The 25,469-nt window shown below is 55.1% G+C and overlaps 1 protein-coding gene across 2 annotated transcripts in view; it reads left to right on the top strand.

Annotated features, from left to right (window-relative positions):
• The first annotated feature begins 7,112 nt into the window (after positions 1-7,112).
• The window catches only part of FAIM2 (Fas apoptotic inhibitory molecule 2), a 40,411-nt gene continuing 22,054 nt past the window's right edge, over positions 7,113-25,469 (top strand). The window contains exons 1-11 of one of the 2 annotated variants that reach the window (XM_059081159.2): positions 7,113-7,645; positions 11,436-11,631; positions 14,088-14,191; positions 14,604-14,668; positions 15,125-15,178; positions 21,000-21,050; positions 21,385-21,424; positions 21,938-21,975; positions 22,512-22,599; positions 22,892-22,987; positions 24,678-24,731. In XM_059081159.2, coding sequence (XP_058937142.1) covers positions 7,631-7,645; positions 11,436-11,631; positions 14,088-14,191; positions 14,604-14,668; positions 15,125-15,178; positions 21,000-21,050; positions 21,385-21,424; positions 21,938-21,975; positions 22,512-22,599; positions 22,892-22,987; positions 24,678-24,731 — 801 coding nt within the window. In that variant the 5' untranslated portion in view covers positions 7,113-7,630. The remainder of the gene's footprint in view (positions 7,646-11,435; positions 11,632-14,087; positions 14,192-14,603; positions 14,669-15,124; positions 15,179-20,999; positions 21,051-21,384; positions 21,425-21,937; positions 21,976-22,511; positions 22,600-22,891; positions 22,988-24,677; positions 24,732-25,469) is intronic. The other variant, XM_067009257.1, reaches the window with a different exon arrangement.

Genomic DNA, 25,469 nt, shown 5'->3' with positions numbered 1-25,469 from the left:
AGCCAGACCCCAGAGACCAGCTCTCAGCCACATGGGGTCCGGCCTCAGATACTGGTTTTCTAACCAGTTAGATGGGGTTAGTGGCAGCTCCTCCACTGAGCCAAAAGTAAAACTCCCTGAGTGGTGCAACATGCTGTAGGTCTTCACATGTGCCGTGTCCCTTCCCTTTCTCCTGAGTGGAAAGCTCTGTTTCATGAGCCAGGAGCCTCGTAAATATTTCAGTGGTGTCTGTGTGGTCGAGGCTGGGCAGCCTGTTCTCTGTGGCACTATGATAGTGAGGTCTGGGAGATGTCCCAGGCCTGCTGCAAGTATTTGATCAGCCTCAGTTAAAAGAAGGAAAAAAAAAAAAAAAAAGACCTTTTCTTGGAACAGCTGACAGAGATGATAGTCACTAGCACAAGAGAGATCTGCAGACTTTTTCTGGAGAGAGTCCAGAGCATGAGCCGGCCCAGGGTCCCATTTCCCAAGCAGGGTCCCATTTCCCAGGCTGTCTGGCTGCCAAGCCCGACAGCCATCCGTGGGCCCCTCCTTCCAACCCGGACACTGTGCCGAGCGCTCTGTCACACTTGGGGGAAGGGCTGCAGCAAGCCCAGAAAAGAAAAGGGGCACAGGTGGTGCCCCTACAGCAGGGGTGGGAGCTAGAATTGAGGGCAAGTTGACCTGGGTCAGTGCCTCTGGAGCACTTTGACTTCTTAAAAAAAAAAAAAAAAAGAAACTTTGTTGTGGTAAGAACACTTAACATGAGATCTACCTTCTTAGCCAATTTTTAAGGGCACAATCCAGTGTTGTTAGCTGTAGGTACAATATTATATAGGGGATGTCTAGAACTTATTCTTCTTGCATAACTGAAACTTGGTACTCATTAAATAGCAACTCTCCACTGCCCCCTTCCTCCAGCTCCTGGAAGCCGCCATTTGACACTCTGCTTCTATGAGTTTGAACCTCCCCAAACCATAGCGTTAATAACCATCAATCATGCATGGCTTTGTCTGAAGGATACTGGGGGACAAACAGCAGTCTCTGCTATACTTGACATTCTAGAACTTTATGGTTCTTTGTGGTATGCAATATAAGCTGGTGTTGGTTACAGGCTTGTGAACAATGATGGAGATGTTGCCCATTGTTACATAGTAGGTGTGTTAGACTGTGAGTTCCTCGAGGGCACGGATGGGTGTTCTGCACCTATGTCTCCCTGACACCCAGCGTGGAGCTGGCTCACAGTAAGTTCTCGGTAAATCGTCCTGAAGGCATGTTCACAACAACAGCTCCTGCGTGTCATGCCTACTGTGTCAGGCACTGTGCTGACATATGGCGGCTCATCGAGTCCTCACAATCACCCTATGAGATAAGCACTAATATTCCCCACTAAGAAATAAACCCCGCAGGGCTGAGAATTGCATCTTTTGTGTTCACTGCTATATATACATGAGTGCTTGAGATGTAGTAGGCCCTCAGTAAATATTGGTTGGATGAGTGAATTAATTAATGGATGTCCATAACTAAGCTCCGAGAGGTTTAATGACTTGCCTAAGGTGACTTATGTGATAAGTGGCAAGGTCAGAATTTGCACCCAGATGGACCTGGATCCAAGACCTGTATTCTTCACCACTGAACTCTAGCAGGTGGAAGAGACGGGGTGGGTGCTGAAAGGATCAAGATAACACAGTCCTACCTTTAAGGAGCTTTCCATCTGTTGGAGAAGCAGAAATGCACACGCGCAGCACACGGAACACAACAAGTGATTGTACAACCTGTGAAAATCCTAGGAATCAGGGAGGGCAGGCGCCCACACCAAGACCCAGGGGAAGAATGACTTCTCAAGGCACTCAACACTGCCAAGAGCAGCAAGAATGCGGTTTCACTCCATAAGCCACCCTTGCAGCTGGGAAGAAGGGTGATTCAGGGTGTCGGTGCTTGCCAAAGATTTCATGTCCCTGAGCTTTGGAGACCATATCTGGGGAGGCATTGTGTCCTGGGGTGAGGGGAGGGGAAGGCAGGAATGGACACCCCAGCACAGAGGGGTTGTGCAACCAGGTTACGACTGGCCACGGACAGGATGTCGGGCTCTTTGCTGTAGGGCTGAGGAGGGATGGGGAGGGGGGAGGGGAGGTAGAAAGGGCCTGTTAGGATACCAGTGAGAGGGGTCGGGGGCCAGGGACCTGCAGGGCAGTAACAGGTTTCGAAATCTGTGGGAGGCAACCACGGCTGAGGCCCAGGTATACACAGGGGGTGCATTGGTACACCAGAGCTGGCCCGGACCACCACCTCTTGCAGCCCAGCCTGAAATCTGCCTACGGCGAGCCACCCAGGCTCTAGACCTTGCCTCTGCGGTTCTCTCTTCACCCTTGGGTGCAGGAGCTGCTGCAAGCTGGGTGTGCAGGCTTGAGTGTATGGGGGATTCGGGGGAGGGTCTGGGGAGAGGTGACTGGCTAGCTCTGATTCTGCCCACCTAGGAAGCCTGGGAACGCCCAATTCCTCCCCCTCACCCAGTCTAAGTGTTGCCACTGAATCACTCTTGGGCTGATGGTCCCCTGCTGGGGTACATTCATTCCTCTTACCTTGGCTTGGCCCCCAACATGCCATGTAACTTTGGGTTAGTCACTCACCCTCTTTAGCCTTTCGCTTCTACGGCTGTAAAATGAGAAGTGACGCCTCTGTCCACGCCATCGGCTTCCTCCCCTGGCACTTGCCCCAAAAGGAGCTAGCTGGCAACCACAGCAGAACAAGGTTTGGGATGGGCCGCCACAGTGTGAGCCTGAAGGGAAGGAAAGGAAACAGCTGGAGCCCATATGCTCCCATGCCCGAGGAGCAGCCTTGAAGACACTGAGTCATGGTCTTCGAATCTCTCCACTCCCACCTCAGCTTGGTGGTTGAAGACGGTGATGGGAATTCTGGAGGCAGGAAAGAACTTCCTTCCATCTCCCCCACCCCCCAGGTGCTGCTCCAGGCCTGCTCGACCCCCCTTACCTCCTTGGCCTTGCTCTCCGGGGATGTCCTCACATACTCTGTGATTCAGCCACTGCCCACATTCTAAGATTTTTTTTTTTTTTTTTGCGGTATGCGGGCCTCTCACTGTTGCGGCCTCTCCCGTTGCGGAGCACAGGCTCCGGACGCACAGGCTCAGCGGCCGTGGCTCACGGGCCTATCCTTTCCACGGCATGTGGGATCTTCCCAGACCGGGGCACGAACCCGTGTCCCCTGCATCGGCAGGTGGACTCTCAACCACTGCGCCACCAGGGAAGCCTCACTGCCCACATTCTAATAATGGCCAGTGACCGCTCAGTCCCCGGCACCCCCATTGCTCGACTCCGTGAGGTCCCAGGGCTGGCTCCTGGGCAGAAGGGGCAGTGGTGTTCCCCTAGAATCCAGTGCATGCTGCCCCCTGAGCTGTGTAAGGCCCTGCCTGGACCTCTTGCCTACTGCCTACGGGACTTCTCCACCTGGATGTCCCACGGGCACCACAAACTCAACCTGACCCCATCTGAGCACATCAGCACCTTCCTCCCTTCTCATAATGGCACCATTCGCCCAGAGACTCAGCCCCCAAGCCCCCATCTCTTCTGATGTCCCTTCACCCCTTATCTATGTCCAGCCTCTTCTCAAGTCCTGTCAATCCTGCCCCAAGCCGATTGCCTCTCTCCATCTTTTCTGCCTTTGGATTGTTTGTCTCACTTTAAAATTACCAAACACATATGGAGCACTTGTTATATGCCTAGTCCTGTTCTGAGTGCTTTACCAATACTAACTCATAACCTTCCTTTCACAGAAGAGGAAACGGAGGCACAGAGAAGTGAAGCATTTTACCCAGTGCCTGGACTTGAGCCCGGGCAGCCTGCTCTCAAGTCTGGGCTCTGAGCGCCCCGCACGGGACCTCTCCCGAAGTCTCCTTGTTTGTCTCTGCACCTCCAGCCTCTTCCTCATTCAGTCCCTCCCACGTGTTGCTCACAGATGCATCCTTCTATCCTTCTCGTTTAAGAAAATGCTTTAATGGCAAAAATAACTCCAGCAGTGTGGTCTTTCTGGAGCATGCCCTGCTCAAAAAACCTTGAGACCTGCCCCTTCTCCCCCAGCCCCATTTCCCTACTTCATGCTAACAGAATAAAGCCCATTCCCTGGGCTAGGGATTCAAGGATGTGACCCCAACAAGCTCCCAACTCCCCTGGGGAGCCCCTCACTGTTCCTGGTTCCCCTCAGGCACCCTGTCTTCTAACCTCTCTGACGGCACCAGCACTGCACGGGGGTGAGTTCTGAATGTGTGATGGATCGTTCTTCCTTGAGGAAAGGCTGCAGGACTGATTCCTCTTTGAACCACCAGAGCATCTGCCACAGTGTGTCACACAGAGATAGGCGCAACACACATGATGAATGAATAACAGTGGAGCCAAGCTGCTTTATGAGGGTGGAAATTAATTATTTCATTAAACATTTGTGGAACCCCTAAGGCTAATAGCTCACTTACGCTGAGAGCTTATTATGTGCTGGTCACTGTGTGAAGCCCTTCACATATATTATCATTTAAACCTCTCTGCAGCCTTGTGAAGTCAGTACTATCACTATCCCCCATTTTATAAATGAGGAAACTGAGGCTCTGAGAGGGCAACTAACTTGTCTGGAGTCATACAGCCTTCAAGTAGAGAAGCTGGAATCAGAACTGAAGCTACCTGACTCTGAAGTCCGTGCTCTTGATCACCAGACCTCATTGCCTCCAGATGCCAGCAAAGTGATAGACAAACATTCCAACATCTGGGTGATGTCTGAAGACCACATAACAGGACATATAAGTGATGTCAAAGTCATAGAGTCCAACATCTGAGAAACATCATAGCACTGACAATGTCAAAATGTCTGAGGAATATAGGGATTGTATATAATGTTGCCCTTTACTCAGTCAAACATTTACCAAGCACCCACTACATCCATGCCAGGCACTATTTTAACCCAAGGGTGTAGTGCAAAAATGCATCCTCTCATATAGTTGATGGGGGGAGAGAGAGAGAGAGAGAGAGACCAAAAAACTAAACAAAAATTATATGTCAGATACATACACTACCAAATGTAAAATAGATAGCTAGTGGGAAGCAGCTGCATAGCACAGGGAGATAAGCTCGGTGCTTTGTGACCACCTAGAGGGGTGGGATAGGGAGGGTGGGAGGGAGACGCAAGAGGGAGGAGATATGGGGACATATGTATATGTATAGCTGATTCAGTCTGTTATAAAGCAGAAACTAACACACCATTGTAAAGCGATTATACTCCAATAAAGATGTTTTAAAAAAATTATATGTCAGAGGTGACAATTGCCATGGAAAAAAATAAAGCTGAGTCAGGAAAAAGGGACTGTCCAGTGAGCTGGGTGGGGTTACATTGGTGGCACTGCTACTTGTATAGGATCAGGAAGGCCCCCCCCCACCCCCAATAAGGTGAAGTCTGAGCAGAGCAGTGAAGTAAGTGGGAGAGCAAGCCATGCAGCGACGTGTAGATATCTCAGGCAGAGGACCAGCAAGTGCAAAGGCTTTAAGCTATGCCTGGCCCAGTCTAGGAACAGCCGAGAAGCCTGCGTGGCTGGAGCAGAGGGAATGGGGACAGAAGGAGTAAGCAAGAGTCACAAACACAGGAAAATGCCAAGGCCTACGTAAATTCAGGCTCTGTGTAACACTGCACTTCTGGGTAACAGTAATAGGATTCATTCATTCCACAAGCCTGGCACTGTCCTCAGTCCTGCCAACACAAAAACTGCTACAGACAGGATCTCTTAGAGTCTAACGGGAAAACAGACAAACTCCGCAGTGCCACGTGACAGGTGCTATGACAGGGCACTATGAAAGTACAGAAGAGCGCATCTAACCCACACTAGGGACCAAGGAGGCTTCCTGGAGGAGACGGCACTTGAGCTGCCAAGCAGGAGAAGGAAAATGCTCCAGAATCACAGATGCGGAGAGGGAGGGGAAGACCAGAACCTGGAATGCTGGGCAGAGCTTCAGCAGCAGAGCCAGGGCCAGGGAGCAGCTTGTGGGAGAAAGGGGTCAAGGAGAAGGGCTTGGGGAGGAAAGTGATGGGGTGGGGAAGGGGGTGGGGAAGGGCTTGGGTGTGTGGGGACTGACAGAGCATCTGCACAGGGACGCCCAGGTTTAAGCAAGTGTGTTGGAAGTTGGTGGTTATGGAGTGGGAGATACCACGTGAGTAGAAGTGATAAAAAGACTTCAGCAATTTACCTGCTGGCCCAGGACCCTGTTATCTCACTGGCCATTAGGTGGGTCCACCTGGGAGATGACAGGGAAGCAGAAGGTAGGGGGCCACCCCCACCTGCACCAGATCTTGGTTTCTGATCCCATCCTACAAGGTTCAGATCCTTCTTTTAGGCAGATCTCTGTGTCCTCACCCTGGGGCAGCTCCAGGAGATTCCTCAAATAATAATAACTCACATACTCACAACCCTTTGTGGTCTTCAGTGTGCTTCCACCATTATAACCCCTGTGTCTCACAGTAAGTCTAGGATGGACAGAGCTCTGCTGTTATCCTCCTTTCCATAGGAGATGCTGCAGCTCAGAGAGGTTAAGGCTTTGTCAAAGTCACACGGCCAGTGGGTGACTAAACTGGGACTCGAGCCCAGCTCTTGCGATTGCAAATGCCACGGTAACACTGCAGCAACTGCAGAAAACAAGTCCCGGTGATGGCCAAGTCCCAAGGATAAGACTGGGAAAGGGGGTGGGACAGGCTCTGGAATGGGGGAGGAGACAGATACAGGGGTGGTGGAGGCTGAGAATGGAGGCAAAAAGGGAGCAATGTAGGGGGTTGGAGAGGTTTTGAGACAGACCTAGAGGCCTCTCCAGAAAGATCTGGTAAAATGTGCAAGCAGGGTTGAAAAACAAAAATACAAGCTGCGTCCTCCCAGTCCCATGTCTCTATGACAAGGTAGGGAGGGGCCTCTTGCTCCCATCTCACAGGTGAGAAAAGGGAGGCAAGGAGACGTGCCCACATGGCTTGCCCAAAGGCCCACAGGAACTTAGGGCCCAGGGGGCCTTTTAGAAGCCGGTAGGGTAGACAAGACATCGGAGACTTTTCCCACTCCAGCGTGAATGACGAAACAGAGATGATGAGAGGGGAGGTGGTGATGGAGAAACCAGGGCCGCATCCAAAGAGGGAGGGGAAACAGGCAGAGGTACAACGGAGCCTGTCAGCGGCAAAGATGGTGTAGAGATAAGGCCCTGACACCCAGCTCCAGTTACAGGCAGGCAGCATCAGCTGGTCGGGTGTCACGGACTCCCGGCGCCTCCTCCCGCCCGCTTGGACCCATCCACTTGGGCAGTTCCGCAGCGCAGAGCTGCCTGGTCCCTGAGGGGTGAGGATACCAGGGAGGAGGGGGCGGGAGGAAAGGGCTGTGCGCCGCCTCCTCCTCTTCGCTTGCAAATCCGCAGAGGCCTCCGCCGCAGCCTCCAGGCCCGCCCTGGCCCCCTCCTCCCCCCATCTCCCGCCCCCCTCCCCGCGCCTGGATGGTACGCTCCGGTCCTCCTGCCCCGGCTGCAGTGGATGTTGCTAGAACCCACGGGGAGGAAGGAAGAGACGCAGACAGGCTGCGGTGACCCAAGCGGCCGCCCCTGCCTCAGGGACCCCTTACCGGAGAGACGGCACCATGACACAGGGAAAGGTACCGGCATCTCCCCCACCTGCATCATCCTCCATCCTCTGGTTCCCCCATCTCCCTGTCATCCTAAGCAAACTCTCAGGACCACTGTAAGCATCCTCCCTTGGCTCTTATGCGAAGGTCCTGCGTGGTCCTTGCTGAAGTCAGAGGCCCAAAAGGCCTGTTTCGAGGAATGGGTTGTGGCCTCTTCCTGCCCACCAGGCTCACCTCTCCTCCCATCTACATTCCACCAATTGCTTTGGCATCACAGGAGCCTTCACAGACTCCCATGTCCCCTTAAGGAGTCAGCTTAGGCGTCTGGTGTGAGTGTGTGTGCGTGTGTGTGTGCGTGTGTGTGTGTGTGTGTGTGTGTGTGTGCATGCGCACATGCATCCCCAGGGTGAGCCCTGAGGGGCAGTCCCTATAGGGCACCCCCACTCTGTCCAATCCCAACCCCAACCATATTATACTCATCTTTTACACCCTCCACAGAACCCCCTCCACCCAACTCCCTGTCATTATTCCATATCTGGATACAGCCCCTGTGGTTGGGGGGTTACTATGGCAACCCTGCTTCAGGATGTTCTAATTTTTATTTTGGCTTTGGCCAGACATAGGACTGAATGGGACCGGATAAAACATCTTCTCTTTTTGTTCCTGTTTTAGGCCTGAAGTGTAGAGGAGGGGCTGGGGCAGAGACTTGGCTGGCCTAGTAGGGTTATGTAACATCAATAGCCTGTGGAATTATACAACCACCAGGGCCTGGGGCAAAGAAGGAGGGTCCTCTGGCCCTCTGCTTGGGGGTGCTAAGGATTGGGCAGAGAAAACAGAAGAAGGGCCTCCCCTCCACTCCCCCTTCTTTTCTCAGAGATGAGCCTCAGAGCCAATGGCATCTTTCCTGGGCTCTCAGACCCTCCTTTCACTGTTTTTTAAGCTCATCAGGCCTCAAAATGATGTCATTGGGTGATACCACCTCGTGCCATTTGGACAGACTTCACTTGGTAATGCTGGATGTTGGGGGGCCAGGGCCTAGGGTCAGCAAGGTGGTTGTCGGTGAGGAGGACCAATCTGGACCGGGCTGGAGTCAGAGGTGATGATCCTTCTCCCAGGCACAAGCTCTGGGTCTGGGCTCAGAGAACCTTGGTTCTGGTGGGCTGAAATGGATTCTCCCGGGCATGACCCTTCTAATCTGGGTAATGAAGGGGGTTGGGGAGCGGGAGGGATGAGCCCGGGCCCTACTCCCACAAGCCTGGGTTCTGAGGCCCTTCCCTAAGGACGCAGGGGTGGGGTTCACCATGGTGAAAATGAAGCGCTCCCCGCCCTGCGGATTCTCTCCCTCCATTTCCCACCTCCACCTCCACCAGTCACTTTGCTGATGCTGCTTCCTGTCCTGAGGTGAATGTATTGCCCCTGCTTCCTCTGTCCCTCACCCCCAGCTTGAGGCTTTCCGATGATGGAAAAGACCCCTCCAGTTCAGTCATCCTCAGGGCTGGATGGAAGCAGAAACCTTCCGGTGCTTGTCCATCTCTGGGCTGCCCGCAAAGGAGGAACTTTGCAGCCTTCCTCAGTGGCCCCGCAGGTTTAACTCATTCTTTTTGGAACCAGACCTAAATCCCGTTTGTTCTCTGAGGTTCAGTCCTTTTGGCGACGTTTCAGTTTTCATACCATCCCCGCCTCCCCAATCTTCCCTTCCCTGGCGGCATCATTCAGGCCCTCCCAGCCCCTATCTCCTCACCAAAGCTAAACTTGCACATTGTGGAACCGGGGCCATATCTGAGTGTAAATAGACTTGAATTTTCAACCTGCCATGGGATATTTCCCACTGGGCCTCCGTTTCCTCATCTGTAAGATGAAGGAAGGGGCTGAATGAGGATGTGTTTCCCTTCCATCAGTGACAGTCTGATTCTGTTCTGGTTTGAGGGAGAGGCTGAGGTTCCAATAGCATGAGGCCAAAATGGACTCTTAGCCAGGGGCCTCTTGCTTCTCCGCTCCCCTGCAGCCCCCATTCCTCTTCCTCTTTTTTTTTTTTTTTTTTTTTTTTTTTTGTCTGCACCGCCCACAGCATGAGGGATCTTAGTTCCCTCACCAGGGATTGAACCCGTGCCCCCTGCAGTAGAAGCATGGAGTCTTCGCCACTGGACTGCCAGGGGAGTCCCCCTCTTCCTCCTTTTTCCCTCTCTTCTCCCCTTTCTGTTTCCCTGCTCTCCCATCCCCACACCCCTTGGTCATCTCCAGCCCAGCAGAAGGAGGCCAGCCCCAGTGGACGGTGCCTGGGCTCTGCAGCCCGGTGGGCCATGTGTGGCTCTGAGTCATTCTTCCTCTCTGATCCTCAGTTCCTTCATTTAAAAACAGGGGTCAGGGGCTTCCCTGGTGGCGCAGTGGTTGAGAATCCGCCTGCCGATGCAGGGGACACGGGTTCGTGCCCCGGTCTGGGGAGATCCCACATGCCGCGGAGCTGCTGGGCCCGTGAGCCATGGCCGCTGAGCCTGCGCGTCTGGAGCCTGTGCTCCGCAACGGGAGAGGCCACAGCAGTGAGGCCCGCATACCACAAAAAAATAAAATAAAATTAAATTAAATTAAAATAAAAACAGGGGTCAAAATACAAAGAGCAAGGTAGCAGGGAGATTCAATGAGAGGACCTTTCATTCAGTAATACTTTTAAGGGCCTACTACTCTGTGCCAGGCCCTTCCCTGGACCCCAGGGAAACGGTGAAACCATATAGCACCAGTCCCTGGCCCGGGGACAGTGACCACCAATGGTGGGCTCTCCTAAGAATTTTCTCCTTCCTCAGTTCTTTTTTTTTTTTTTTTTTTTCCGGTATGCGGGCCTCTCACTGTTGTGGCCTCTCCCATTGCGGAGCACAGGCTCTGGACACGCAGGCTCAGTGGCCATGGTTCACGGGCCCAGCCGCTCCGCAGCATGTGGGATCTTCCCAGACCGGGGCACGAACCCATGTCCCCTGCATCGGCAGGCAGATTCTCAACCACTGTGCCACCAGGGAAGCCCGTTCCTCAGTTCTTATCCCAGCTCCAGTGTGTGCCCCTGGCCAGCCCTGACCCCCCTGGAGCTCAGTTCTCCCATCTGTAAAATAAGGAGATTCTTTTTTTTCCAGATTTATTGGGGTATAATTGACAAATAGAAATTGTATATATCTAAGGTGTGTGATATTTTGATATACATATAACTTGCGGAATGATTACCACAATCAAGCTAGTTAACACATCCATCACTTCACAGTTACCTTCTGTGTGTGTGTGTGTGTGTGTGTGTGTGTGTGTGTGTGTGTGTGGCAGGAACACTTATGATCTACCCTCTCAGCAAATTTCAAGTACACGATACAGTATTGTTAACTATAGTCACCAGGCTGTAATTAGATCTCCAGAACTTTTTCATTGTGCATAACTGAAACTTTGTGCCCTTTGACCAGTATCTCCCCATTCCCGCCACCCCCCAGACCCTGGCAACCACCATTCTACTCTGTGCTTCTACGAGTTCGACAATTTTAGATTCCGCATATAGGTGAGATCCTGCAGTTTTTGTCTTTCTGTGTCCGGCTTATTTCACTTAGCGTGATGTCCTCCAGGTTCATCCATATTGTTGCAAATGACAGGAATTCCTTCTTTTTTAAGGCTGAATAATATTCCATTGTATATATACCCCACATAAAATAGGGAGGTTCTTGTCTGCACCACTGCCGTTCCTAGTGCGGGTGAGAAAGCACCCATGGAAGTTCCAGAAATTGAGGGGCTGGGGAAGAGGACTTAGAAGGTGCCCTCTCCCTGGTGACTGTCTCTCTCTGCCTCTACTCCACAGCTCTCTGTGGCTAACAAGGCCCCCGGGACAGAGGGGCAGCAGCAGGCGAATGGTGAGAAGAAGGAGGCTCCAGCAGTGCCTTCGGCCCCACCCTCCTATGAGGAGGCCACCTCTGGGGAGGGGCTGAAGGCAGGAGTCTTCCCGCCAGCCCCCTCGGCTGTGCCTCTCCACCCCAGCTGGGCCTATGTGGACCCTAGTAAGTCTCTCAGCTCCTGGAGGCTGGAGCATCAGGGGGAGTGGTGGGCCCAGATGGAAAACCTGCAGAGGAAGAAGTTGCCCAGAAATAGACGCACTGTGTGGTTGTTGTATGAGGCTCTGATGTCAAAGGTTTGGGATTTGGAGGACTGTTCCGAGGGCAGGTCAGGGAGAACTCCACGAAGAAGGAGTGATACAGTTTCTGCAGTCATAGTTCTCTTGGATGGGGAAGAGGGGCTTTTTCAAGTCACCAGGCTAGGGCAAAAAGAGGGGACAGATGGGGGAGAAAAACCAGGGGCTGGTCTAGAAGAAAGGGATGCAGAGAGGGAGTGAGAGAGGTCAGAGTGGACACAGGAAGGAGCAGTACGAGGCTACAGCTAACTGTGGCCTCAGCTGGGGCTGGCTCCCTGTGAGCGTGGGTGCAGTTTGCTGACATGCTGGCTGATCTGAAACCTGTCCCCGTGGAGGCCCCAGGCTTGTTTAGGTCGGGGGCCTGAGGATCCACTTCACTCATCACTCTCCTTGTCTCTCTACCCTCCCCCAGGCCTTAACTGGGGGTGGGAGAGCACGATGTGGGGAAAGTGTGTGGATGCCAGCCATAGCGTCGTCCCTCACGGCCAGGCACAATTCCTAGGCCGACCCACCGGGGCTGACGCCAGCTCCTTGCAGACTAAGAATCGCGGCTGGTGGGGGGCCCTCTGTTCGGTGTGGCAGCCTGTGGGAGCTTTGCCTCAGGGCTGGGAACGTACAGCTCCCGCAAGCTGCAAGGAAGTCTCCCTCAGCCCCCTCGACCCCCTCCCCCACCTTGTCACCCCACCCCCACCCCCAGCAGAATTCTAGAAGGGATCCCGGGGACAATGCCTCAGGCAGCCTCTACTCACAAGGAGCGGCCACCATGGTCCACACCTCCCACAACAAAGCCCCTCAGCCCAGACCCAAGCAGACCCACTCCACCGTGACCTACTGGAGGGCCTCTGAAGGTCTGGTGTTCATGGGAGCCCTCCCTCCTGCCCCTGACACCCACAGGACTGCTTTTTCTCTCCTTTTCTCCCCCTCTGTGGCCTGGCCATTTGGGCTTTGGTGGAGAACGTGGACAGAACATGAAGGAGTGAAGGATAAGAGGTTTAGGGTCTCCAAGCCCCAGGTTGGCAGTGGGTCCACCTCCCTCCCCCTTCCTCATTTCCCATATCCTGGTTGCCGGGACTGGCTGCCTTAAGGAATGTTTTCCAACGAACTGTCAGGGCAGAGGAAGGCAGCTCATTTCAGTCAGCATGTGACAAACATTTACTAAGCATGCACCAGGCACCGTGTCTGGCACTGAGCTAATTTCTGGGGATGCATTGATTTGCAAGCCCTTCCCTCACAGAGCTGACAGTGTAGACAAGTAAATGGATGATTACCACATGGTGAAAGGCAGTGATGGAGGCCTTGGCAGTTTGGAGGGCTCATGGGAGGCTGAGGAGGCTTTGTTAAGGAACTTGAACTTGAGTAAAAGGCAGTGAGGAGCCATCAAAGAGTTTGAAGCGGGACAGTGCCGAGGTCAGATTTGAAAGACCAAGGCAGTCTATTGCTGTGGAGGGGAAGGTCATGGAGAACTGGCAGGGATGGTGGAGAGCAGAGTGGACACGTCTGAGGCCTTAGGAATGACTCAGACGAGGGATGAAAGAGAGAGGGTGGTGCCATCAGCATCAGGCACAGAGCTTTCACTTTTATCTCGTTTCATCCCCATGAGGTGGGTATCACCCAACCCATAGCACAAAAGAGACAAAGAAGGCTGGTGACTTGCTTGAGGTCACACAACTAGTCAGTCTTGGGGAGGGATCCACGTGTTTGCTTACAGAGCCCATGCTCTTCCGAAAGCCTGAGTTCTGGGACCAGGCCCCCACACTTCACCCACACCCACATGCCACTTCTTGCCCTTGTCCTGGCTCTATTTCCCCTCCAGCCTCCCCCCCAGCTCTGGTTCCCAGCTGGAGCACCAGCAGGTCCACCCCACCTTCGAGTCCCCAGTTCCCACCCCCCGGGGGCTCAGAGCAAGCCTGGGTAGGACCTCTGACTCTGGGATGTGTGAAGTAGCCCCGGGGAAGTGGCTGTCCTTCTCTGATTCTCAGCCACAAGGGAGCCAGAATGTCCAGGAAGGGGGGTGGGGGGCACAAGAGGGAAGGGCCACATTGGTATGGCAGAGCTTGGGCCCCAGGGAGCCCCTGCTTGGGGGGGGAAGGGGAGATGACAGTTCCTTCTCAGACTCGGAACAGGAAAGGTGAGGGGCAACCTGGGAGAGATCTGGGGTCCCTGTGGGATGGGATGGGGTGGGGCAGGAGGAGGTTTGACAATGGGGCTGGAGAGAAGGGCTTTGCCTGGTCCAGAAAGGCAGTCTGACCAAAGGTCGCTCTGAGCCCTTGGGGGTGGTGTTATGTGTGGGGGGGTGCTCATGGCCCTCCCCATACACCCACCCAGGCAGCAGCTCTAGCTATGAGAGTGGTTTCCCCACTGGAGACCGTGAGCTCTTCACCACCTTCAGCTGGGACGACCAGAACGTTCGCAGAGTCTTCATCAGAAAGGTAACTAACTGCCTCCCCCGACGCTCCAGGACTGGCAAGCTGTGTGTGGAGAGCCTCTCTAGAAGCCGCTGGCCCCGTCTGCTGCCCAGAGGCCATCCCTCTCCCCAACCTTGTGATCCCAGCTGATGACACCTACTGGGAGGTCGGGGTGCCCACTGCCCCCTGCTGCGACTGAACACGTGGTCTCTTCTCTCCAGATCCCATGGGTGTGGGCTCTGGAGCATCTTTGCTGTTCTTTCGCCTTGTCCTGGATTCATTCCAGTGCCCCCTAAGAAGGAGGGCGGAAGGCCCAGGATGCGGGCCTGGAGGGTAGATTGAGTCGCCAGGAAGTTGGGGTCTCCCTGAGCCTTGCTGGGGGCCTGAGCCTCCAACAGGGCCCCCCAAGCTGAGCAGAACCCCCTCCCACCCCCAGGTCTATACCATTCTGCTGATCCAGCTGCTGGTGACCTTGAGTGTCGTGGCTCTCTTTACCTTCTGGTGAGTTGGCCGTGTGGACCAGCACGTTCCACGGGTGGTGGCACCAGGTCTCGACCTCGGGAGGAGGGTCCAGAGTCAGACTGTTCTTAGAACCGTCTGCCTGAAGACGTTGGTGCAGGGCAGCGGCCCGCCTCATGCTGGGAAGAACCTTAGACCGTGCACAGGGAGGGGTCCTCCGTCCAGCAGGGGGTGGCCCCGTGCTTTCTGGGCCTGCAGGTGTCTGTGAAGCAGTCGTTCCTCTCAGATGCAGCAGCCCTACACCTGGGCGCATCCAAGTCTCAGCCCGAGACTGGGAGATTGTGGCTGGAGCTCCATCCCCCTCCAGGGGTGTGGTCTCTCCTTTCTTCCTCTGAGTCCTGCGAACTGGCTGGTGGGGCAGCGGGGCAGGTGCAGATGTTGAATCAGAAATGGAAACAGAGGGTAAATTCTGATTCTCTCTCTCTCCCTTCTCTGCAGTGACCCCGTTAAGGACTATGTCCAGGCTAACCCAGGCTGGTACTGGGCATCCTAGTAAGTATACCCAGGCCCCTTCCCAGAACACCCTCCACAGCTAAGGTGGGAAATCTCCGCTGACAGAATCCCAGCCCGTGACCTCTCCCCATCCCATAGGAACTGCCCCACAAGAGCATGGCCAGAAGGGGCCTTCTGGGGTGTTTAGAGCTGAGGGGGAGGGGAAGAGATGGGCATTGGTTCTGGTGCCTGCACAAGGAGGGAAGGGTGGAACTGGGGTCATGGCTAGGGAGACCCAGACCCTGGCCTGGAGGAGAAGGGGGGCTGGGACACCTTGGCCCACACTAATGATAATGTTGCTCCTCAATATTAACATAATTGTTATTAATGCTTGTGAATTATTAATCATAAGAGCTACCATTTATAAAGTGCCTAATAAGGGCTGGGCATTGTTCTACGTGCTTGATGTGCAGTGTTGCATTCACTCCTCAGAAAACTAAGTCTCAGAGAGGTTGAGTAATTTGCCCAAGGTCACACAGGTAGGCAGTGGTAGAGCTGGGATTCAAACCCAAGATTCAGGTTGAGGCTTGTACTGTTTTTTTTTTTTTTTTTTCTGCGCTATGCGGGGCCTCTCCCTGTTGTGGCCTCTCCCGTTGTGTTCTTAATCCCTCTGCTTGGCAGACTCCCTTCCCCTCGAGCGGTTGGCTCCTGCTTGTCCTATACTCTTTAAGGAGCATGGCAGGTAACTTGAGAGGTTATTCTGACCCTCCTATGTGGGCAATTAAGGAGTCATTCTGGATACTTCCAGGCCGGACCACCCTGTTCAAAGCAGAACTACTGTCAGCAAAGTCTCCTTCAGCACCCACTGTGAGCCCAGGCCAGAACTGGAGCTGGTGGGGAGGAGGCCTCTGCAGGGAAAGGTAGTGGGCATACAAGGCAGCCGGTGAAACAGCAGAGTTCAGAGGAGGGGGATCCCTCAGTCCATGTCAGCGGGTGCGCGTCAAAGGATGAGCCAAGAGGCCTGGGGACTGGGGTGACTTAAGCAAAAGCATGGGAGTGGGAGCGTACACGGTACATTGGGTAAATTAGGGACCAGGCTGGCGGAGCACTGCAAGGCTCCGTGAGGGGAATCGGGACATCCCAGAGAGCAGCGAGGCCTTCTGGGGTGGAGGCTCTGAATGTCCACCCAAGGAGCTTGCACACTACAGCTGTCCCAGACCTGTTCCTGGATGGGGATCTGGTGAGAACGTAAGCTCAGCCCAGAGCCTCCTGGACCACCCGAGCCCAGAACAGTCCCAGAAGCCAGCCAAAGGCTGACAGGAAGGAGATATCCTGGCCTCTGGGGCTCCCCAGAGGAGTGGAGGAGTGGAGGAGAAGCTCAGCCAAGTTGGGGGTCCCAGGGGAGGAGACATTCATGCCCAGAGCCTTTTTTTAGGGCACAGGACAGAGGACCTGTCTGCAGACCAGGCAGGGAGGTGGGCGTCTTGGGGAACAGGGGGCACCGTAGGCTAAAGCTCATGAGGTCCCAGGGGCTGCCACCCAGGCTAGCCCCCATGGCAGGTTGGCATGGCTCCCAGCACGTCAGCACCGCCTGGCAGCCTCTGCCCCCTACCACGTCGGGAATGCGGTCCCCGGGCCCCTCGTCAGGCCTCCTGCGGGAGGGTCTTTGGGACTCTGTGCCCTAAGCAGATGGTGGCAGGGGGACAGTCCAAGAATAAGCAGGCTCTAGAATTGAGGGCAGAGTCCACCCCACTGAGGATGGTGTGAGAATTTGACCTCTGAATGGTCGAGACGTCCTTCCTCCTCAACATCTCCAGGCAGAAAACAGATGCTGTCTCAGACTCAGGGGTGGGTGGGTGTGGAGAGAAGTCGGAAGTGGGCATGGACCGTGTGCTTTCCATGGAGCGTCGTAAAGCCTTAAAAGTGCTTGGGAATTCACCATCAAGATGCTGCCCTGTTCTCTAGAAAGCCAGCCTGTTGCTCTGCCCCACCCTGCCCCCTCCCCACGTGGCTATCCAGTGCTGAGTCTGCCTCTGGGTCTGAGACCTAGCAGGTCTGACACCTAGTGGGTCTCACGTCCTCCAAATACCAAGCCCTTAATAGCAGTAAGAATAAAACAGGTCTTTTTCTATGTATGAAGCACTGTGCCATGTGATTTGCAGATATTCTTCATTTGATCCTTAACAACAATCCTACGAGACAGATACTGTTATTATCCCCATTTTATACATGAGGAAATTGAGGCTCAGAGAGATGTTGTTTCCTAAGCAGCAGAGCCAGGATTGAACCCTGTCTTTCTGATTGAGAAGCTCGTGCACTTCCTCCCCACAGCCTGGGACTCGTCCTGGAGCATCATAAATTAGGGGAGGACGCTGGGTTTGGACCCTGGCCTCCACCTGAGCCTCGTGCCTCGGTCTTGACGTTCTGTAAACAGACCACAGCTCTAGCTCAGGCCCTGGGGCCCAGGCTCTGACAAGCAAGTCTGTCTTTCACTTCTTCTGTGGCTTATTCTTCGCTCCCTGGGATGGCAGCCTTCCAGCACCACCCCCCTCCCCCCAGCCCACGCTTTCTCCAGGCCCCAATCATCTCCCTCAGTGGGCTCTCGCCTTATTGTCTGATTGCTCCCTCTGAGCCTTGGCAGGGCAACTGCGGGCCTCCCTACCGTGCGGGGGAGGAGTAAGGGCTGTGGAGTGGAGGTGGGGGGGACCCTACAGAGGAGGAAAAGTGTGAGACCAGACTTGGGAGAGGTGGGTCCGAGCCTCTCCAGGAAGCTGTCAGTTAGCCAGGTTCTAGTTATAATAATAACAACTCCATCTTCGGGTCCCTACCCAGTGTGCCAGGCTCTGTGCTCAAGGCTGGACTGCATGCTCTCATTCAGTCCTCGCTACAGCCCAGTGAGTTGGTACCAGTATTCCCGTTTTACAAAGCAGGAAGCTGGAGCTCTGAAGTTAAGTAGCTGTTCAAGGTCACACGATAGCAGTGGCAGAGCTGGGCTGTGAAATGCGAGGGTCAGGCTCCCAAACTGCCCCATACGCTCCAGGTCATCCGTCCCTCTGCCGTTCCTCCTGACCACTTGTTTTGAGGGTTGAGGAGCTCTGGACCAGGGAGAAAAGGAGGCTGGGCCCTGCCCTCAGGACGCTTCCAGTCTGGCCAGGGAGACAGGCCCCACACCCAGGGTACACATAGACAAGGGTATTATTATTATTGTTATTGTTGTCAAAGTGACTGGTTACTCAAGGGAGACCAAAAGAGAGCAGATGCTGGGGTGTTTCTTAACAACTGGGGCAGGACGACTCCACTGTTTCTCATAGAGCAGGATGGCCTGCAGCCCTGGCCCTGGCACTGAGAACCCCTCCATCACGTGACAGCAGTGATGCATCATATGAGAACCACTGAAGAATAGGAGAGGGTGAAGACGGAGGGCTCCTATGTACCAAATCCAATAGGTTGAGACCCCTACATTCCCTGTGCTTTCACATTTCATCCAGAAATATTTAAAGATCGCCTGACCCGTGCCGGGCCCTGGGTTGGACGATAGGTTGTTCCAGATGCTACATCTGGGTGGGGATCAGATGAGCAGACTCGTGGGGTGTGGGATGCGGGCTTTGGTTGAGTTACGTCCGTGGTGCACAGAGGAAGCCCCTCCAACCTCAGCCCCAGGTATCCTCGTCAGTCGGTCCTTTCCAGCAGGGGCAGAGAGAGGTGGGCACACCGTGAGGGTGCAGAGGGCAATGAGAGGGTAGAAGGAGGGGCGGAGTGCAGTGTGGGATGGGCTGGAGAGGTAGGCGGGGGCAGATCACGCAGGGCACCACCAGGTTTTTGGAATTTTAAACAGGAGAGTCACATGATGGGATCTGCCTATGGCTTGGAGAGTGGAAGGCAGGGCTGGAGGCAGAAGGACCAGATAGACAGAGATGACCCAAACTAAAAGGGTGGTCGTGGGGATGGAGAGAAGGGGACAGATGTGAGAACTGTCTGGGTAGAGGATCAACAGGTCCAAGTGATTAGTTGGGCATGGCAGGGTGAGAGTCAAGGCTGACTGAGGTCGCTGGTTGGGTGACTCGGAGGCTGCATGACATCCTCTGCAATAGGGGATGCAGGAGAAGGGGCAAGGAAGAGGGCAAGTTCGGCTCTAACCTGCTGCATTTGGCATGTTCCTGAACAGCCGTGTTTGCCCAGTAGGCAGTTGGTTATTCAGGTCTGAGGTTGAGAAGGAAATTCTAGATCAGAAGTATGGTGTGTGAGTCATGAGCATCTGCCTGATAAAGGGAGTCCTAGGAATGAGTGAGCCCACCCAAGAGGATCATGAAGGGAGACAGTCTGATGGGAGAGACCCTGTGCTGAAGGAGATGGAGAAGGAGTAACCAGGGAGGTAGGAGGGGACCCAAGGCTGTGTCATTGTGGAAACAGGGAAACAACGAGAGAGATCAGATGTCAACATGTCCAGGTCAGATAAGGATGGACAAGTGTCAGTTGGACTCAACAAGGTCATAGTGATGTGGCAAAGCCAGCTCCCATTAAGTGGGACAGGGGCTGGTTTGTTAAGTTGAGGAGTAATTGTGAGATGGAGAAGGTGCCGTGAGTGGAGACAACTTTTTCAAGAAGCTTGGCTGTGAGGGTGGATAAAGTGGCAGTAGCTGGAGCCGGGAAAGATGTTGGTTAAAGATGGAGAACATCTGAGGAGGTTTGTGAGGGAGAAGATGTAGCAGTCGATGGCAGGGCAGTTGAGGGTGTGGGACCCGGAGGCTTGGGCGGATTCACCTGGGACGGGAGGAGGGACAGGAGGAAGGACACATAGATGCATGACACGATGTTTGCGGGCGGCAGGCAGGGAGCCAGTGGAGCCCCACCTCATCTCGAATCTTTCTGGGACACATCAGGCCAGACCAGGCAGGAGAGTGAGGCAGCCTGGGAGGTTTGCAGATGAAGGAGGATGGTTGGCATTGTTGCTGTAGGGCATGGGTGAGAGAACCGAGGAGGGAGATGGGGAAGGATGACAGGTGCCATGTGTTGAGGGCATACTGAGAGCTGGAGGCCATGCATTGGTGTTGGCACCAATCTAGGTAGACATGAGCACACCCCACCCTTGGGTCTTCAGCCCTCATGTCTCACCTCCTGGACTGGCCTCCACCTCCACTGCTCTCCAGAAAATCCTCAGTCCTCAACCCCTATCTCTGGGTTCCACCTGAGCTTCCTGCCAGTCTCCCAATGGATACGGCCACCTGATCCAGAAATTCATGCCACAGGTACTTCTTGCTGTGCCAGGTGCTGGCAGGACAGACAAGAGCATTGTAGGTAGTGACAGGGCCAGGGAAAGGCCTAAAGGAGGCAGTGTGGGGTAGTGGTTATAAGCTAGGACGCTGGAGGAGAATGCCTGTGTTCTAACCCTGCCTCTGCCATGTGGTAGCTGTATGACCTTGGACAACTCACCTGGCCTCCCTGTGCCTCAGTTATAAAGTGAAGAACGTGCTTCATAGAGAAGATATGAGGATTATATTAGCTAATACTCATAAAGCATGTAGCTCTCTGCCTGGCATATAGAGAACACTGTATATGAGCTTTTCAAAATATATATAAGTAAGAAGATATTGTCTGGGGGGAACCACTTTGCATTGGGTTGTTAGCTGTCACGTGGCACCCAAGATTCAGGGTTTCTAGAAGCAGGCTCATCTTATTCCCCTTCCTTTCTTTTGGAATTATACCATCACGCTGCCCATTGCAAGGTTCTAAGATGATCATGTGCTTAACCAACCCCTGCCCCTGGCCCGTGACACCCTGCTTGATGCCCTGTGGGCAGGGGTGGCAGAGAGTGGAACGAGCAGGGGACTGGGGGGAGGGCCTTCAGGGAGGGCCAGTTCTCCCATCCACCTGTCTCTCACAGCGCTGTCTTCTTTGCGACCTACCTGACCCTGGCCTGCTGTTCTGGACCCAGGTATGATGGTGGCTTGAGGAGCAACATGGTTTGTGGGAACATGAGCAGGGTCTTGGAAGTTCTGGCCCCAGGCCTGCTTGCCACCAATGTACCCCTAAGAGGGCCCCATCCTTCTCTGGGCTCCATCAAGCAGGCCTGCCCCTCCCTCCTTTACTTGGCACCTCAGAGGTGGGGGGAGGGTGAAGGCACAGATGGGGGCACATGGGGATGTGGCTGAAGGAAGAAGCTCCGAGGAGTGGGATTGAGTTTGTCGGAGAGCCCTGGTACAGCATGACCCAGCCTGTGCTGCAGGCACCCCCCCACTCTCCTCTGAACTCGGTGGCTTGCCTTACAGGAGGCATTTCCCCTGGAACCTGATCCTCCTGACCATCTTTGTAAGTGATGTGGGAGTGTCTGGGGACAGATGCTGAGTGGGGATGGAGGGAGGAGGGTTGAAGGGTGAGCTTCGAGGGCTAGGAGTTGGAGATAGCCGATGTGAGGTCACTGGGGGTGGCAGGGGTATTTTCGCCCCAATCCTTTTGCAAAGACAGCTCACCCTCTCTTTCCAAATGGCCTTTCTCTCCCCTACTCCATCCGCTCTCTCTTTCCATTGTGATTTTGTTTTTAAGAAGTTTGTATGGGGACTCCTAGAGCTATGGATAACAAGAGCGGGGGGGGGGGGGGGGTTGGAGGGGAGGGTGTGAATCTTAGAAAGGGGGATGAGCAGGGCTGCAGAAAAAAGAAAGGGACAGCTGGGACCTCCTTCACCTGGAGAAATCCTGGAGGTAAATGTGTGTGTGAGCAAAGCAGACTCAGAGTTGAGGGGTACGCACAAGGGGTGGAGACCCAGGCTGGCCCGTGAAGGTGTCTGGGCCCCCAGCATTCCCTCATCCTGCTTCTCCTTTCAGACCCTGTCCATGGCCTACCTCACTGGGATGTTATCCAGGTAAAGGGGCCAGGCGGAAGGGGGCTGGCCAAACCCTGAGGGGAGCTGCCCCAAGCACAGTCCTTCCAGGGAGTGTTTGGACGGTGGGGGGGGCCGTTCAGGCAGGCAGGAGATGTTGGCTTAGAGCCCGCTCCTCCTGCACTCTGCCTCCAGGACCTGGCCAGGCTGGTGGGTGGGGGTGGGAGATGGAGGAGAGCAAGGTGACACCTCTCAAGCTGCAGCTGAAAAGACCCCAGGTTCATGATCACACAGTTCCCTATAGGCCACCTCCAGGCACCAGCACACACCCTCTCCCCACCCCCATGTCCACCTCTTCAAGATCCTTTCAACAGGATTTTGAGTGTGAGCATGTTGGGGAGGGTGGGTCCCAGTAGAAAGGATGAGGAAGCAGAGAGAAGGATCCTGGGAGAGGGGAGAGGCTGGGGGCCAGAAGTCGTGGGATCAGGTCCTGGCAGAAGGGGAGGACCTGGGAGGAGGGCAAGCGGAGACCAGAAGCCCTGCCCCGAAGCCGACCCCCTGGCCTGCCCATCCTGCAGCTACTACAACACCACATCTGTTCTGCTGTGCCTGGGCATCACGGCCCTCGTCTGCCTCTCGGTCACCGTCTTTAGCTTCCAGACCAAGGTCAGCAGCCCTGGGGCCTTCGGGCTGAGGAAGGTTGGCGGGGGGCGGTGGGGGGGGCCCAAGCTAGGATTCCCCAGCTGGGGGAGGTAAAAGGCATGAGTAGTGTCTGGGGAGGCCACCTGGGATGGGAGGGGGAGGAACGCCAGGTTCTGGGGTGAGCACAGGAAGGTGGCCTGCTGCCGAGGCCTCGGCCTTCTGGCCAGCACACTGCCCAGCCGGGGCCCCCAGGAACGCCAAGCTGCTCTGTGCAGGCCTGAGGGCCCGACAGCTGACGCCCGTCCCGTCCCTGCAGTTTGACTTCACCTCCTGCCAGGGTGTGCTCTTCGTGCTGCTCATGACTCTCTTCTTCAGTGGGCTCATCCTGGCCATCCTCCTGCCCTTCCAATATGTGAGTCTCCAGGGCTCCCAGCCGGCCCCATGGGGATGGAGGGGGTGGGACTGCTAGCCTGAGGGTGCTGTTTCCTCCTACACCCTCCAGGGAAGGCCGGGAGCCAAGGGCTCACAGCCTGCCATCCTGTCCTGCCCCTCCTGGCACCTGCCCTGGGCTGGTTGGCAGTGTAAGCAAACAACAAAGTGAGGCTTTTCTTGACAGGTCTGGGCACCTGCCCACTCCACAAGCCACATCCGCTTCACCTTTCCCATCCTCTCCACTAGGGGGGAGGTGAGGCTGAGGGGGAGGGCTCAGATCATTTAAACCCTAGGCTGGGGAGGGGGCTCCGGAGCTCCATGGGGCCACCAGGCCCAGAGGGGCCCTGAGGAAGGGCTTCCTGGGACTCTTGGAGGATCAGTCAAGTCCAGAGAGGCGGGATCTGGCTGTCCAGGCAGGCGGGAAATGGGACAGTGGGGCTCCGAGCATACCGCTGCCCCATGAGGGTGTCCATGGGGACAGCTGAATCTCAGCTCTTTAAGAAGTGTCCGGCCTGCCTGGGAAATCCCACTAAGACTGCTCAGGGCTCAGTGACCCATTCCAGGCACTCAGGCTGCTGCATGTGGAGAAGGGGCAGACTGAGGGCATCACAGGAGGGGGTTTGAACCCTGCGAACCCAAGAGAGCAGCTGTTGGACCCCTGCTGAGGGATCAGGGCTTGTACCTGCCGCGGGCTCCTCTTAGCTACCTCTAGTACGGGGGTCCCCCACTGCCCCTTTTCTGCCAGGCTGAGAGCAGTATTCCTCACTCCCCTCCCTACCCCATCCTGCCCAGCCCCAGGTTATTGCCTCCCAGTCCAGAAAGTCAGGATTGGTTCTGGCATTTCCTTGGCTCTTCCTGGGATGCTGTTGACAAAGGGAGGAGTCGGAGCTGGCCTGGGGGCCCTCTGTGTATCTAGGATGGGGGCGGGGGTGGGGGCGGGGTACAGGAAGGGGCCCCAGAGCTTCAAAGAACCCTTTATTGACCCGGGTCAGGCTGATGGAATGCCTATGTTTCCAGGAATCTTCTGGGGGAAGGCTCTTCAGAGGGCACCGTTGGTTTGGCACCTCTTGCAAGGTTTCCGCACTCAGCTGGGTGCCTCTGAGGCCTGAGAGGAGCAGAGGTTGGGAAGGGGTGCTGTTCCGGCCTCTGCAGGCAATCCCATCAAGCACAGCTGGCAGGGATGCCAGATGCCCCCCCAACCCCTGGGCCTAAGTCTTTGTCCCCTTCTACCTGAGCCCCTTTACCCACACAGGCAGAGCCAGGAAGCTCCCGACATGGGGACAGACAGCACAGAGATGAGTCCGCACTGGGAGAAGGGTGCAGCCTCAGGCCAGACCCAGGCTGGGAGGATGGCAGGGACCCCATAGGATGAGCCACCCTGGGCCAGCCTGAGCCTGGGGCTGTGTGTGGAGGAAAGAAGTGCTGGCCCGTCTGGACCTCCCCTGCCAGCCCTCCATGATCACTGTTACCCTGGGACTCCCCCATCCACTGTGAGCAAGCAGAGGATTAAGGACCTGTCAGTCTGGGGCTGGGTTTGGGGGGGTGAGAGAGGGCCCCTTCTGGGGAGGTCTGTGCCACACCCTCCATTCTCGGACTGATCCCTTCTCCCTGCCCCTCTGCCGCACTGCCCATCTCGCCATCCTTGAGCCCATTTTTTGTCTGCCCTGCAGGTGCCCTGGCTCCACGCAGTGTATGCCGTGCTGGGAGCAGGCGTGTTTTCGTTGGTGAGTGCGGCCTCCTGGGGGCCCTGCCTTCTCAGCTTCCCACCATCTCCTCAGGCCCCTCCACCATCCCTATCTTCCTCATAGTCCTCTTCTCTGAACCCTTGTGAAGTACCAGTGGGTGCAGAGGGACTCAGTGCTGCTCAGGTCTCTAAGACAGACCAGCTGACCTGGGCAGAGAGGCAAGGAAGGTCGTAACAACAGGACTGATGCTTTAGACAGAGCTGGGAAGAGGTACCCCTGGCTCCTGGGGAGGTTCAGTGCTGCTTGTGGGAGTGGGAGAGTGAGGGTGTCCCAGCCCCATGGACTAAGTCAGTCCTTGCTCTGCTGGGAGTGATCTGGGAAGGCTTCTTGGAGCAAGGGAGAGTCCAGGAACCCTGTGACAGATGCACTTAGATTGAGCTTGTCCTTGGCTGTCCTCACCAAACTGAGAGTGTTAATGATGATAACAATGATAGCTGGTATTTATTGAGCACTTGCTTCTCCCACAGCAAGCTCTGCTCATATACTGAATCCTCACCATAACTCTATAAACTAGGTTCTATTGTTCTCAGATTAAGATGAGGAGTCTAAAGCTCAGAGACTTTAAATGACTTGCAGACAGCATACAGCATCCTAGGAAGTGGAGGGTTAGACTGGGAATCTGCACAGATGGCCCCAGAGCCCCACTCAGGGTCTGAGGCTAGGTGGGGAAGGGAGTGGGGTGGCTGGAGGCAGATGCCCAGGAGATGGAAGGTGACC

This window comes from Kogia breviceps, chromosome 12, assembly GCF_026419965.1.
Source record: "Kogia breviceps isolate mKogBre1 chromosome 12, mKogBre1 haplotype 1, whole genome shotgun sequence".
In the NCBI taxonomy this organism is placed as follows: domain Eukaryota; kingdom Metazoa; phylum Chordata; class Mammalia; order Artiodactyla; family Physeteridae; genus Kogia; species Kogia breviceps.
The sequence above is the reverse complement of the archived record's forward strand: the minus strand, read 5'-3'. Positions and strand labels throughout refer to the sequence as shown.